This window comes from Moschus berezovskii, chromosome 17 (genome assembly GCF_049115385.1).
Source record: "Moschus berezovskii isolate FMDL1 chromosome 17, NW_MosBer_1.0, whole genome shotgun sequence".
Taxonomy (NCBI): Eukaryota; Metazoa; Chordata; class Mammalia; order Artiodactyla; family Moschidae; genus Moschus; species Moschus berezovskii.
The window spans coordinates 16250722-16267302 of NC_142476.1; the positions used below are offsets into that span (position 1 = coordinate 16250722).

The 16581-nt window shown below is 41.1% G+C and overlaps 1 protein-coding gene across 1 annotated transcript in view; it reads left to right on the plus strand.

Annotated features, from left to right (window-relative positions):
- The window catches only part of LOC129551813 (membrane cofactor protein-like), a 39820-nt gene that overhangs the window by 8702 nt on the left and 14537 nt on the right, over positions 1-16581 (plus strand). The window contains exons 4-5 of the mRNA XM_088845020.1: positions 15182-15267; positions 16085-16279. Coding sequence (XP_088701146.1) covers positions 15182-15267; positions 16085-16279 — 281 coding nt within the window. The remainder of the gene's footprint in view (positions 1-15181; positions 15268-16084; positions 16280-16581) is intronic.

Below are 16581 nucleotides of genomic sequence, written 5' to 3' on the forward strand. Positions count from 1 at the left end.
CTCTAATCTTTATTGTTTACTTCTTTCTACTAGTTTTGTGTGTTTATCTTTGTTCACTAGTTCCTTAAGTTGTAATATTAGGTTGATTATTTTAGAGCTGTCTTCTTACTTTTAGTTATGTGGTCCACTGGAGAAGGGAATGGCAAACCACTTCAATATACTTGCCTTGAGAACCCCATGAACAGTATCAAAGGGCAAAATGATAGGATACTGAATGAGGAATTCCCCAGGTCGGTAGGTGCCCAGTATGCTACTGGAGCTCAGTGGAGAAGTAACTCTAGAAGGAATAAAGGGATGGAGCAAAAGCAAAACCAATACCCAGCTGTGGATGTGACCGGTGATAGAAGCAAGGTCCGGTGGTGTAAAGAGCAATATTGCATAGGAACCTGGAATGTTAGGTCCATGAATCAAGGCAAATTGGAAGTGGTCAAACAGGAGATGGCAAGAGTGAACGTTGACATTCTAGGAATCAGTGAATTAAAATGGACTGGAATGGGTGAATTTAACTCAGATGACCATTATATCTACTACTGTGGGCAGGAATCCCTTAGAAGAAATGGAGTAGCCATCATGGTCAACAAAAGAGTCCAAAATGCAGTACTTGGATGCAATCTTAAAAACAACAGAATGATTTCTGTTCGTTTCTGAGGCAAACCATTCGATATTACAGTAATCCAGGCCTATGCCCCAACCAGTAACGCTGAAGAAGCTGAAGTTGAACGGTTCTATGAAGACCTACAAGACCTTTTAGAACTAACACCCAAAAAAGATGTCCTTTTCATTATAGGGGACTGGAATGCAAAAGTAGGATGTCAAGAAATACCTGGAGTAACAGGCAAATTTGGCCTTGGAGCACGGAATGAAGCAGGGCAAAGGCTAATAGAGTTTTGTCAAGAGAATTCACTGGTCATAGCAAACACCTCTTCCAAGAACACAAGAGAAGACTCTACACATGGACATCACCAGATGGTCAACACCGAAATCAGATTGATTATATTCTTTGCAACCAAAGATGGAGAAGCTGTATACAGTTAGCAAAAACAAGACCAGGAGCTGATTGTGGCTCAGATCATGAACTCCTTATTGCCAAATTCAGACTTAAATTGAAGAAAGTAGGGAAAACCACTAGACCATTCAGATATGACCTAAATCAAATCCCTTATGATTATACAGTGGAAGTGAGAAATAGATTTAAGGGACTAGATCTGATAGATAGAGTGCCTGATGAACTCTGGATGGAGGTTCATGACATTGTACAGGAGACAGGGACCAAGACCATCCCCATGGAAAAGAAATGCAAAAAAGCAAAATGGCTGTCTGGGGAGGCCTTACAAATAGCTGTGAAAAGAAGAGAAGCGAAAAGCAAAGGAGAAAAGAAAAGATATAAGCATCTGAATGCAGAGTTTCAAAGAATAGCAAGGAGAGATAAGAAAGCCTTCCTCAGTGATCAATGCAAAGAAATAGAGGAAAACAACAGAATAGGAAAAACAAGAGATCTCTTCAAGAAAATTAGAGATTCCAAGGGAACATTTCATGCAAAGATGGGCTCAATAAAGGACAGAAATGGTATGGGCCTAACAGAGGAAAAAGATATTAAGAAGAGGTGGCAAGAATACACAGAAGAACTGTACAAAAAAGATCTTCACAACCCAGATAACCATGATGGTGTAATCACTCACCTAGAGTCAGACATCCTGGAATGGGAAATCAAGTGGGCCTCAGGAAGCATTACTACAAACAAAGCTAATGGAGGTGATGGAATTCCAGCTGAGCTATTTCAAATCTTGAAAGATGATGCTGTGAAAGTGCTGCACTCAATATGCCAGCAAATTTGGAAAACTCAGCAGTGGCCACAGGACTGGAAAAGGTCAGTCTTCATTCCAATCCCAAAGAAAGGGAATGCCAAAGAATGCTCAAACTACCTCACAATTGCACTCATCTCACACACTAGTAAAGTCATGCTCACAATTCTCCAAGCCAGGCTTCAGCAATATGTGAACTGTGAACTCCCAGATGTTCAAGCAGGTTTTAGAAAAGACAGAGGCACCAGAGATCAAATTGCCAACATCCGCTGGATCATGGAGAAAGCAAGAGAGTTGCAGAAAAACATCTATTTCTGCTTCATTGACTATGCCAAAGCCTTTGACTGTGGGGATCACCATAAACTGTGGAAAATTCTGAAAGAGGTGGGAATACCAGACCACCTGACCTGCCTCTTGAGAAACCTGTATGCAGGTCAGGAAGCAACAGTCAGAACTGTACATGGAACAACCGACTGGTTCCAAATAGGAAAAGGAGTACGTCAAGGCTGTATATTATCACCTTGCTTATTTAACTTATATGCAGAGTACAACATGAGGAACGCTGAGCTGGAAGAAGCACAAGCTGGAATCAAGATTGCTGGGAGAAATATCAATAACCTCAGATATGCAGATGACACTACCGTTATGGCAGAAAGAGAAGAGGAGCTCAAAAGCCTCTTGATGAAAGTGAAAGAGGAGAGTGAAAAGGTTGGCTTAAAGCTCAACATTCAGAAAACAAAGATCATGGCATCTGGTCCCATCACTTCATGGGACATAGATGGAAAAACAGTGGAAACAGTGTCAGACTTTATTTTTTGGGGCTCCAAAATCACTGCGGATGCTGATTGCAGCCATGAAATTAAATGATGCTTACTCCTTGGAAGGAAAGTTATGACCAACCTTGATAGTATATTAAAAAGCAGAGACATTACTTTGCCAACCAAGGTCCGTCTAGTCAAGGCTATGGTTTTTCCCATGGTCATGTATGGATGTGAGAGTTGGACTGTGAAGAAAGCTGATCGCCGAAGAATTGATGCTTTTGAACTGTGGTGTTGGAGAAGACTCTTGAGAGTCCCTTGGACTGCAAGGAGATCCAACCAGTCCATTCTAAAGGAGATCAATCCTGGGTGTTCATTGGAAGGACTGATGCTAAAGCTGAAACTCCAATACTTTGGCCACCTCATGCGGCGAGTTGACTCACTGGAAAAGACTCTGATGCTGGGAAAGGTTGGGGGCGGGAGGAGAAGGGGACGACAGAGAATGAGATGGCTGGATGGCATCACCGACTCTGTGGACATGAGTTTGAGTGAACTCCGGGAGTTGGTGATGGACAGGGAGGCCTGGCGTGCTGTGATTCATGGGGTGGCGGAGAGTCGGACACGACTGAGCGACTGAACTGAAATGAACTTTACCTACAAATTAAATTAGTCCAGATGCATCAGATAGGGATTTGATATTTCTATATATTTCAAAGTGAATAGCATGATAAGTCTAGATACAATTTATCACCATACAAGGTTATTACACTTTATTGACTATTTTCCCCATTATATCCTTGTAACATTCTTTTGTAACTAGAAATTTGTACCTCTTAATATCACTCATTTAATTAATTTCTCCCTCCACCCCTTCCCAGGGCCAACACTTTTTTGTTTTTTGTAACTGGATCTTTTCATATTGTTCATGGGGGGAGGGCTGGCGTGCTGCAGTCCAGGGGGTTGCAAAGAGTTGGACACAACTGAGCAACTGAATGGAACTGAACTGAACTGGAGTCTGTTTCTGTTCTTTTTGTTTCCACATTTGCTTTGTATTTAAATTGCAAATATAAACGATATAATCCAATATTCTATTTTTCTGTCTGACTTGTTTCACTTAGCATAATATTCTATAGGCCAATCCATGTTGTCACTAATGACAAGATTTCCCAGTTTTTATGGCTGACTTGCAGTCCATTGTGTGTGTGTGTATAAATATATATATATATATGTTCTTAATCCAGTTAGACTATTGAAGGGTCTTTAAATGAATATAATCGTTTTATATTAGTTCAGTTCAGTCACTCTTTCATGTCCGACTCCTTTCGACCCCGTGGACCACAGCACGCCAGGCCTCCCTGTCCATCACCAACTCCCAGAGGTTACTAAAACTCATGTCCATTGAGTTGGTGATGCCATCCAACCATCTAATCCTCTGTCGTGCCCTTCTCCTCCTGCCTTCAATCTTTCCCAGCATCAGGGTCTTTTCAAATCAGTCAATTCTTTGCAACAGGTGGCCAAAGTATTGGAGTTTCAGCTTCAGCATCAGTCCTTCCAATGAATATTCAGGACTGATTTCCTTTAGGATGGACTGTTTGGATCTCCTTGCTGTCCAAGGGACTCTCAAGAGTCTTCTCCAACCCCACAGTTTAAAAGTATCAATTCTTTGGCACTCAGCTTTTTTTACAGTCCAATTCTCACTGGAGAAACCATAGCTTTGACTAGACAGATCTTTGTTTGCAAAGTAATATCTCTGCTTTTTAATATGCTGTCTAGATTGTTTATAACTTTTCTTCCAAGGAGCAAGTGTCTTTTAATTTCATAGCTGCAGTCACCATCTGCAGTGATTTTGGAGCCCCCAAAAATAAAGTCTGCCACTGTTTCCATTGTTCCCCATCTATTCGCCATGAAGTGATGGGACCAGATGCCATGATCTTTGTTTTCTGAATGTTGAGCTTTATGCCAACTTTTTCACTCCCCTCTTTCACTTTCATCAAGAGGCTCTTTAGTTCTTCAATTTCTGCCATAAGGGTGGTGTCATCTGCATATCTGAGGTTATTGATATTTCTCCTGGCAGCTTGTGCTTCATATTAGTTAGTCTACTAAAATGAATATCATCATTTTAACAGTATTAATTCTTCTAACCCATGAGCATGGTATATCTTTCCATATTTTTCTGTCAAAGAGTCAGACACGACTGAGCAACTGAACTGAACTGATAGCTATTTTGTTTATGGTTACCATTGGGATTACATTTAACTTCCTACAGTTATAGAACTCCAAGTTGAATTAACACCAAAATAACTACAAAAACTGTAGTAGCAAACCACCTTTAATCCAATGCTATTTTTAAAAATTGCCTATGAATTTACTTTTAGTGAAATCTTTATTTTTCCACAACAAATTGAGTTACTGTCTAGTGTCCTATGATTACACCTAACAAGACTTCCTTAAGTGTTTCTTACAGCTGAGGTCTCAGTCAGTTCAGTAACTCAGTTGTGTCCAACTCTTTGCGACCCATGGACTATAGCACGCCAGACTTCCCTGTCCATCACCAACTCCCAGAGCTTACTCAAACTCATGTGCATACAGTCGGTGATGCCATTCAGCTCTGTCATCCCCTTCTCCTACCCTTCTGCCTTGAATAGTTCCCAGCATCAGGGTCTTCTAAATGAGTCAGTGACTCATCAGGTGGCCAAAGTATTGGAGTTTCAGCTTCAGCATCAGTCCTTCAAATGAATATTCAGGACTGATTTCCTTTAGGATTGACTGGGTGGATCTCCTTGCAGTCCAAGGGACTCTCAAGAGTCTTCTCCAGCACCACAGTTCAAAAGCATCAACTCTTCGGCGATCAGCTTTCTTCACAGTCCAACTCTCACATCCATACATGACCACGGGAAAAACCATAGCCTAGTCTAGACAGACCTTTGTTGGCAAAGTAATGTCTCTGCTTTTTAATATACTGGCTAGGTTGGTCATAACTTCCCTTCCAAGGAGTTCAGTTCAGTTCAGACACTCAGTCATGTCTGATTCTTTGCGATCCCATGAATCACAGCACGCCAGGCCTCCCTGTCCATCACCAACTCCCAGAGTTCACTCAAACTCACGTCCATCAAGTCGGTGATGCCATCCAGCCATCTCATCCTCTGTCGTCCCCTTCTCCTCCCTCCCCCAAACTTTCCCAGCATCAGAGTCTTTTCCAGTGAGTCAACTCTTTACATGAGGTGGCCAAAGTATTGGAGCTTCAACTTTAGCATCAGTCCTTCCAATGAACACCCAGGATTGATCTCCTTTAGAATGGACTGGTTGGATCTCCTTGCAGTCCAAGGGACTCTCAAGAGTCTTCTCCAACACCACAGTTCAAAACCATCAATTCTTTGGCGATCAGCTTTCTTCACAGTCCAACTCTCACATCCATACATGACCACGGGAAAAACCATAGCCTTGACTAGACAGACCTCGGTTGGCAAAGTAATGTCCCTGCTTTTTAATATGCTATCTAGGTTGGTCATAACTTTCCTTCTAAGGAGTAAGCATCTTTTAATTTCATGGCTGCAATCAGCATCCGCAGTGATTTTGGAGCCCAAAAAATTAAAAGTCTGACACTGTTTCCACTGTTTCCCCATCTATTTCCCATGAAGTGATGGGACCAGATGCCATGATCTTAGTTTTCTGAATGTTGAGCTTCAAGCCAACTTTTTCACTGTCCTCTTTCACTTTCATAAAGAGGCTTTTGAGTTCCTCTTCACTTTCTGCCATAAGGGTGGTGTCATCTACATATCTGAGCTTATTGATATTTCTCCCGGCAATCTTGATTCCAGCTTGTGCTTCTTCCAGCCCAGCGTTCCTCATGATGTACTCTGCATATAAGTTAAATAAGCAGGGTGACAATATACAACCTTGATGTACTCCTTTTCCTATTTGGAACCAGTCTGTTGTTCCATGTCCAGTTCTAACTGTTGCTTCCTGACCTGCATATAGGTTTCTCAAGAGGCAGGTCAGGTGGTCTGGTATTCCCATCTCTTTCAGAATTTTCCACAGTTTGTTGTGATCCACACAGTCAAAGGCTTAAGCGTCTTTTAATTTCATGGCTGCCGTCACCATCTGCAGTGATTTTGGAGCCCAAAAAGATAAATTCTTTCACTATTTCCATTGTTTCCCCATCTATTTGCCATGAGGTGATGGGACCAGATGCCATAATCTTAGTTTTCGGAATGATGAATTTTAACTTTTTTTACTCTCCTCTTTCAATTCATCAAGAGGCTATTTAATTTTTTGCTTTCTGCCATAAGAGTGGTGTCATCTGTATAACTGAGGTTATTGCTATTTCTCCCGGCAATCTTGATTCCAGCGTGTGCTTCATCCAGTCTGGCATTTCTCATGATGTCCTTTGCATATAAGTTAAATAAGCAGGGTGACAATATACAGTCTTGACAAACTCCTTTCCTGATTTGGAACAAGTCCATTGTTCCATGTCCAGTTCTAACTGTTGCTTCCTGACCTGTATACAGATTTCTCAGGAGGCAGGTCAGGTGGTCTGGTATTCCCATCTCTTTAAGGATTTTCCACACTTTGTTATGATCCTCATAGTCAAAGGCTTTGGCATAGTCAATAAACCAGAAGTAGATGTTTTTCTGGAACTCTCTTGCTTTATCATGATACAGCTAGATGTTGGCAATTTGATCTCTGGTTCCTCTGCTTTTCTAAATCCAACTTGAACATCTGGAAGTTCACAATTCACATACTGTTGAAGTCTGAATTGGAGAATTTTGAGCATAACTTTGCTAGCATGTGTGATGAGTGCAATTGTGCAGTAGTATGAGCATTATTTGGCATTGCCTATCTTTGGGATTGAAATGAAAACTGACCTTTTCCAGTCCTGTGGCAACTGCTGAGTTTTCCAAGTTTGCTGGCATATTGAGTGCAGCACTTTCACAGCATCATCTTTCAGGATTTGAAATAGTTCAACTGGAATTCCATCACCTCCACTAGCTTTGTTTGTAGTAATGCTTCCTGAGGCCCACTTGATTTCCCATTCCAGGATGTCTGACTCTAGGTGAGTGATCACACCATCGTGGTTATCTGGGTTGTGAAGATCTTTTTTGTACAGTTCTTCTGTGTATTCTTGCCACCTCTTCTTAATATCTTTTTCCTCTGTTAGGCCCATACCATTTCTGTCTTTTATTTTGCCCATCTTTGCATGAAATATTTCCTTGGTATCTCTAATTTTCTTGAATAGCTCTCTAGTCTTTCCCATTCTACTCTTTTCCTCTATTTCTTTGCATTGATCACTGAGGAAGGCTTTCTTATCTCTCCTTGCTATTCTTTGGAACTCTGTATTCAGATGGGTATATCTTTCCTTTTCTCCTGCGTTTTGCATCTTTTCTTTTCTCAGCTACTCCTAAGGCCTCCACAGACAATCATTTTGCCTTTTTGCATTTCTTTTTCTTGGGGATGCTCTTGATCCCTGCTTCCTGTAAAATGTCATGAACTTCCATTCATAGTTTTCAGGCACTCTGTCTATCAGATCTAATCCCTTGAATCTATTTCTTACTTCTACTGTATAATCATAAGGGATTTGATTTAGGTCATATATGAATGGCCTAGTGGTTTTCCCTATTTTCTTCAAATTAGGTCTGAATTTGGCAATAAGGAGTTCATGATCTGAGCCACAGTCAGCTCCTGGTCTTGTTTTTGCTGACTGTATAGAGCTTCTTCATCTTTGGCTGCAAAGAATATAATCAGTCTGATTTTGGTATTGACTATCTGATGATGTCCATGTATAGAATCTTCTCTTGTGTTGTAGGAAGAGGGTGTTTGTCATAACCAGTACATTTTCTTGGCAAAACTCTGTTGGACTTTGACCTGCTTTGTTTTGTACTCTAAGGCCAAATTTGCCTGTTACTCCAGGTATTTCTTGACTTCCTACCTTTGCATCCAGTCACCTGTAATGAAAAGGACATCTTTTTTGGGTGTTAGTTCTACAGGTCTTTAGATCTTCATAGAACCATTCAACTTCAGCTTCTTCAGCATTAGTGGTTGGGGCATAGACTTGTATTACTGTGATATCAAATGGTTTGGCTTAGAAATGAACAGAGATCATTCTGTCATTTCTGAAGTTGCATCCATGTACTGTATTTAGGACTGGTTTGTTTACCATGATGGCTACTCCATTTCTTCTAAGGTATTCTTGCCCACAGTAGTAGATATAATGGTCATCTGAGTTAAATTCACCCATTCCAGTCCATTTTAGTTCGCTGATTCCTGAAATGTCGATGTTCACTCTGGCCATCTCCTGTTTGACCACTTCCAATTTGCCTTGATTCATGGACCTAACCTTCCAGGTTCCTATGCAATATTACTCTTTACAGCATTGGACTTTACTTCCATCACCAGTCACATCCACAACTGGGTGTTGTTTTTGCTTTGGCTCCATCTCTTCATTCTAATGAAGTTATTTCTCCACTGCTCTCTAGTAGCATATTGAGCACCTACTGACCTGGGGAGTTGATCTTTCAGTGTCCCATCTTTTTGCCTTTTCACACTGTTCATGGGGTTCTCAAGGCAAGAATACTGAAGTGGTTTGCCATTCCCTTCTCCAGTGGACCACGCTTTGTCAGACCTCTCCACCATGACCCGTCCGTCCTGGGTGGCCCCACACGGCATGGCTCATAGTTTCACTGAGTCAGACAAGGCTGTGGTCCATGTGATCAGATTGGTTAGTTACCTGTGATTGTGGTTTTCAGTCTGTCTGCCCTCTGATGGAGAAGGACAGAGGCTTATGGAAGCTTCCTGCTGGGAGAGACTGACTGAGGGGGAAACTGGGCCTTGTTCTGATGGGCGGGGCCGCGCTGAGTAAACCTTTAATCCAGTTTTCTGTTGATGGGCGGGGCGGTGTTCCCTCCCTGTTGTTTGACCCGAGGCCACACTCTGGTGAGGCGAGGAAGACAATGGCGACCTCCCGCAAAAGTCCCACGATGCACTGCTGCGCTCAGTGCCCCGCCCTGCAGCAGGCCCCCGCCGACCCACGCCTCCCCTGGAGACCCCTGGACACGCCCGGGCAAGCCTGGGTCGGTCTCTTGTGGGGTCACTGCTCCTTTCTCCTGGGTCTTGTGTGCACAAGCTTTTGTTTGTGCCCTCCAAGAGCCTGTTTCCCCAGTCCTGTGTAAGTTCTGGAGGCTCTATGGTGGGGTTGATAGTGACCTCCTCCAAGAGGGCTTAATCCATACCCAGGTCTACTGTGCCCAGAGCCCCTGCCCCTGCGGCAGTCCAGTGCTGATCCGGAGCTCCTCAGGAGACACTCACACATTGTTCTGGCTCAGTTTCTGTGAGGTCTCTGGGTCCTGGGGTGCACAAGGTGTGTTTGAGCCCTCTGAGCACCTCTGGCAGGTATGGGGTTTGATTCTAAACGCATTTTCACCCTTCCTATTGTCCTACTTAGGTTTCTCCTTTGCCCTTGGATGTGGGGCATCTTTTTTGGGGGATCCAACATTCTCCTGTTGATGGCTATTCAGCAGTGATTTGTAATTTTGGAGTTCTCAGAGGAGAAGTGGAGTGCACATCCTTCTACTCTGCCATCTTGGAGTCAAATATAAATCACACTTCTAGAGCAGGAGAATGAGTATTCATTACGTTGGTTGTCATGTTCAACAGCTATAACCCAAAATATCTTAAAAGGTCAGAAATTCTCTGAGACACGTTCAGGTTCTCTGTTCCAAAGCACAGCCAGCGCCACACACACCTCATTTCCCCAGAAAAGTCTGTGAGTGTCCAGGAGTCTCCAGTGGAGGTGTGGGTCAACAGTGACCTAGTGGTCACAGGCTCTCTCCGTTTTTATTTCTGGAAGGGTCCTAATTTCTCCATAACTTTTGAAGAACAGTTTTTCTCTGGATAGAAGATTTTTGTTTGATAGTTTTTTTTTTTTTTTTTTGGTTTGTTTGTCTTTTAGCACTTTGAGTATATATACTCACTGCCTTGGGGTTCTGAGTTCCTAATGAGAAATTTCATAATCTTGTTTAGAATCCTCTCTATGTGATCATTCTATCTCTTTCTTACAACTTTCAATATTCTCTCTTTGTCTTTTGAAAGCATGAGTATTGTGGGTTTCTTTGAGTTCATCTTAGGGTGCACTGAGATTTTTGTCATGTTTATAGTCACATCTTTAATAAAATTTGGATCGTTTTCTGCCGTTATTTTTTCAAACATTCTCTCTGCTCTCTTCTCTACATTGTCTCCTTCTGAGAGTCCTGCATTGTATATGTTGGTAAATCTCCTGGTGTTCCACAGTGCCAAAGGTTTCTTAGGCTCTGTTCGTTTTTCTTTAGTCTTTTCTCTTTCTGTTCCTCAGAGACACTGATTTCCATTATCCTGTATTCAAGTTCTCTGATCCTTTCTTCTTTCTGCTCAAATGTGCCTCCCATGGATTTTTAAAGTCCATTATTGTACTTTTCAACTTCAGACGTTCCTTGAGGTTTCTTTCTAGTTCTTCTGCCTCCTGTTTGAGATTTCCATGTTTCACACGTATTCTCTTGACTTCATTTCTTCCTTTAGTTCTTTAAACATCTTTAAGCCAGTAATTATGTTTTTGTTTTTCAAATATTACTGAGGGCCTACCCATGGGGGTTAGGCAGGAGGCCTCTGTGAAGTCAAAGCAGGCACCAGTGGAGAGGCATTATTTGACCTTCTTCTGGAGGCAGTTTATTGGTATGGCTGCATTTCTTCTTATGGCAGTTAGCAGCATGAAGATTTAGGTGAGCATACACTTGTGGGAGATCATTTGTAGCAGTATATTTTGGGGCAAACTTGCAGAAGGAAGTTCTCAATGATCCCACCCCACGGGCAAAGCACCAAATGCAAGGTGGATTATTATTATTTTTAATTGTCGATTGATGCTCTGTGCTGGGAGAAGGCAATGGAAAGCCACTCCAGTACTCTTGCCTAGAAAATCCCATGGATGGAGGAGCCTGGTAGGCTGCAGTCCATGGGTATCGGGGTCCAGCCTCGATATGACCCAGGGTATCCTCAGGATGAACGGCATCGGCGTCAGAGAGAGAGAGAGAGAGAGAGAGACAGGGGCTGATGATTCCTTGGTTTACGCTGGAAACCAATAAAACCCCAGCAAGGGGCTTGCTCTGTTTACGTAGGCCGCAGGCGCCCTCTCGAATCACTGGAGGCACCCCACCAGGGCACCCCCTCGAGTGGGTCTTAGAAGCCCAGGCAGATAAGTAAACTCAGAGGACCCAGTGCTCCAAGGATCTCAACCAGAAAAAGGAGAATAGAGAAAAGGATGGAAAAAGAGAAAGAACGACACGGGGAGACCAAGCTTCAGTGAGCAAGGCCCAAAACTTTATTTTCCAGTGCTGCTTTTATACCCTAAGTTATGCGCATAAGAAACAGAGAAAGGGAGGTATAGATTCACACCAAAATCACGTGGGGTCAGCAGTCTTGACCCTTATCAGGATCAGGGCTTATTTTTGTGTGATAAAAGTTTTAGGTGATTTACATCATCTTCTGGCCAGGGGGCCTGCTAACAGTTTTATGGCCCTCTCTCCTGACAATAGGTTAGTTAGCAAGTAAAAGACTTTTCTTTTAAGGTGACTTTCCTAAAGTTAGGTGGTAGACACATAACAAAGTTACATTCCTATAAGGCACCGGTGTAGTGAGCTGCAAGAAAGGAATTTATTAACTTAAGATCTGATGTGGTTAAATCAAAGGATTAATATATTTCCAAGAATACAATAGATAGAGGAAACTGCAGCAAGCATTGATTCAACAATGAAATCTTTTCTAGTACTATTCTAATGATTTTAACTTCTTCAACAGATTCCTGTATTTTAGAATATTAGGCTTTCTGTCCTTGCATGGCTGGGAGGCTATAAACAGTCACACTCATAGTTGTAAGAGCCCGGACAAACTTGTCATGCAAGTCAGAAAGCTATCAGAGGGGCTTGGATTGGAACACTCCTATTAAGCCGAGGAGAACTTTTAAACTACAGCTCTGAATTAATGTTTTCAGAGAAAGGTGGTTGGGGGGAAGCCCCTGTAAGTATTAGAGGACTTGGTAAGAGGCGTAAGATAGTAAAGCAGCCAGACTCCAGTTTTCTTTGGGGTAGATGCTCAGGTAAGTCCAGGGGGTTCCTCGAGCCCTGATTAGCCTTTGCCCGTCAGGCCTCTTCCCCAATTGACCTTTGCCATGGGTAGGATTTCCCTCGCTGGCTCCCGGCACATGGGGTCGCTAAGGGTCGGACACGACTGAGCGACTTCACTTTCACTTTTCACTTTCACACATTGGAGAAGGAAATGGCAACCCACTCCAGTGTTCTTGCCTGGAGAATCCCAGGGATGGGGGAGCCTGGTGGGCTTCCGTCTATGGGGTCACACAGAGTCGGACACGACTGAAGTGACTTAGCAGCAGCAGCAGCTCTGTGCTGAATATCAGCCTGATGTACAAACTGAAAAATATTTCAGGTCTTTCCTGAGCCACTCCCTAGGCATACACTATCACTTCCTGATTTTCCTGCATGTGCAGTTGCTTTTGAATGTCCTAGTATTTAATGTCTGGCCCCTATAAGGGGAGAAACTAAAAATGAAGTGGGGAAAAAAGGCACTTAATATTTAAGCCCCTGAAAGTTACTTCAGCCAGGGCAGAGGGGATTACAGGAGTAGGGGGAGGTGTGTCAAAAATGGCTACCTGTTTCTTTGTCTAATTATCTGTGATCGGAAGCAGCTATTAGTGACAAGGACACAGATCCTTATGTTTGGAGGACAGGATTCTTTTGTAACACCTTGGCTCCCACAACTTGTAAACTGCTCTGGGAACACATGCAGAGAACCCTGCCACACTCCTATGGGTGAGGATGGGTAGCTACTACTCTGCTAATGTAAGAGTTGAAATGGACCAAAATAAGCCAATTTACCTAAGTCTTTACCTGGACATTGTAAACTATCAACAGAAGTCAGAGTTCCAAAATAGTGACATCAGGCAGATTCTAACCATGCAATTATTATCAAGGTGGGGAGACAGATTCCTGATGCCCCTTAATTGCCATCATACCAGAAATACACATTATAATCTAGAATCAATGAATGAGTCTTGTAGAAAAGTCAGCTGGAAGCAGATAGGGTAACTTAATCAATTAGAAATAATGGAACATTCAGTGAGACCCTGCTAGGTATAGAGAGACCCTGCTAGGTACTTTGAGGAATGCCAAAAGTTTAATACATAGATTCTTCCTAAAGAGGTTGTATCCTTCTTGAGAAATACAACATATACAGAGAGGGGTCAAAGCATAATAGTGAGAAGAAGTATAAAATACATAGAATCACTCACAATCATTACAGTGAACTTCCAGAAGGCAGAGAGTGTATTGTGAATTTAAATCATCAGAGAAGATTTCATCAAATAGGAGTATTCCTGTGCTACTCCTAGGAAGGTGAAGACATACCTTGGAGATATTACAGATTCAGTTCCAGACCACTGCAATAGAGCAAGTCAAATGAATTTTTTACATATGTTTACACTATACCATAGTCTAATAACTATGTAATGGAATTATGTTTTTAAAAAATGTACATACCTTAATTTTAAAATGGCATATTGTCAAAAATTGTTAGGGCTTCCCTGGTGACTCAGATGGTAAAGAATCTGCCTGCAATGTGGGAGACCCAGGTTCAATCCCTGGGTTGGGAAGATACCCTGGAGAAGGGAATGGTCATAATCTTAACCTTCAGTGAGTCATAGTAGTAACATTAAATAGCGTTGATCACAGATGACCACAACAAATATAATAGTAGTAATAAAGTTTGAAATATGTGATATTTATCAAAATGTGACAAGAGAAATAAAGTGAGCAAACATTGTTGGGAAAATGGCACAAATAAACTTGCTTGATGCAGGGTTGCCATATACCTTCAGTTTGTTAAAATCTCAAAAAGTTAAGAGCAATAAAATAAGGTGGGTGTGTATTCTGATCTAAAAAATATTAATAAAAGTTAAAATTTACCTAGTACTCACAGTGTGCTAGAGACTAACTCATCCAATCCTTAGAACAATCCCATGAGTTATGTAGGGAAAGCATTAAGGAAGCATTAAGGGATTCCCTGGAGAAGGAAATGGCAAGCCATTCCAGTATTCCTGCCTAGAGAATCCCGTGGACAGAGGAGCCTGGTGGGCTGCTGTCCATAGCGTCGCACAGAGTTGGACACGACTGAAGGAACTTAGCAGCAGCAGCAGCAAGGGATTTCCCAAGCTCAAGTCAGTCATGGAGCTGGAACTTGAATCCAGGCAGGCAAGTTCTAGGGCCCTGATCTCTCTGCTCAGTCCTTACTGAGCAAAATGGTGTGAGCAAAGAGTAGAAGTCAGTGTTTAATACACTTGCCAGAGGGAGCAGAGGGGCTACACTGACCAGTGTGACAGTAATTTACACATTTTACTGTAGGCCAAAGTGGGTCCGCATGCAGAAACTCTTTGTTTGATTGAGTTGCAGATTTAAGACATCCATTATATTAAGAAATTTCTCACTCAAATTACTATAGTACAGCAAAACCATCATATAAAACATTTTTGATTATTATATACATCTTATAATTGCTTAAAGGACATGCTAACTTTTTTCTCTCATTTAGTTTTTATCTGATTGGAGCAAAAATTCTATATTGTGAAATTTCTGGAGATAATGTGGACTGGAGTGATAATCTCCCAGTTTGTGAAGGTAAGTATGTCTTCTCTTTAGAATATAGAGCAGCAGTTTTCAAACTTTATGACATCTTTCTGCTTTTAAATTAACATAGACACCAAAGAACTTCTCTTCATATGGGTTATGTCTATTGATATTTATTATATTGCAATTAAAAATGAAAAGTTTTAAAAATAATTATTAATTCATTTTTAAGAAGTGTTAGCTGCAATACATATAAATATATGCAACATATTTTTATGAAAAGTCAAAATTTTCCAAAACAAATAGTGGGAATTGTGTCATTGTTTTATATTTTTAAGTTACTTCAATATCTGGTTTAAAGGAACACATTTGGATCTAGTCTACTGGAAAATCAAACAGCTGTATATGAAAAATTTAATATACATCATCGGAATGAAAGTGAAAAATGACAGTAATGCTCAGTATTAATGTGAACAACCTATTTGTGAATGGAGATATTTATAAATCATGAAGTATTTTTCAACTAGCACTGGGTTACCTTTTAATCACAAGTACATTTTAGCATTAAATTGTCAGCATCTTTCATGATGATAAGAGCAAAACTTAGCATGGCCATGCTGATAAAAATGTATTTCATATTTCAGAAAATAAGTTTTTTCTACATTAATGGCTTGAATTTGGGATAATACATATTTACATAGGCTTTCTTCTAAACGGATATTGAGTTCACAACTGGAGTATATTAATCATATGTTAATGAATTATATGAAGGCAGTTCATAGGCCTTTGCTAATGCTGTCTTAATATTTTATACTTAATATAATATTTCATACTTAATACTTCATGTCCTTTTTCCTCCCTTTTTAAGTAATTCTGTGTGCAGCACCTGGAAATATAACAAATGGAAGATTCACCCATTATAAGGAAGTATATCAATATGGTGAAGTAGTAATGTATAGGTGTAATCCTTCAAATGGACCAGATGAATATTCTCTTATTGGAGGAACCACCCTTATTTGTGTTGATCATAACAGATGGAGCAGTGACCCACCAGAGTGTAAAGGTAATACTATTTCCATGTATTTCCTCCTGAATCTAAATGCTGTGGAAACACTTCAAAAATATTTTTATCTACAAGTTAACAAAAGATTCCTATGTAATTGCTCCTTCTGCTAAATTGACTTCTAATTTAATATTGCTCAAATCAAATTAAAAGAGTTCTAATTGTAGAGTTCCCCACCAGTCAGTCAACATGTTCTTGGCATTTCAACTTATACATCATGAACTACTGTGTATATGCAAGAGCTAGAACTTTTGGATTTTGTTGTTATTGTTTGTTCGCAAGCATCAGAAAACTCAACACAC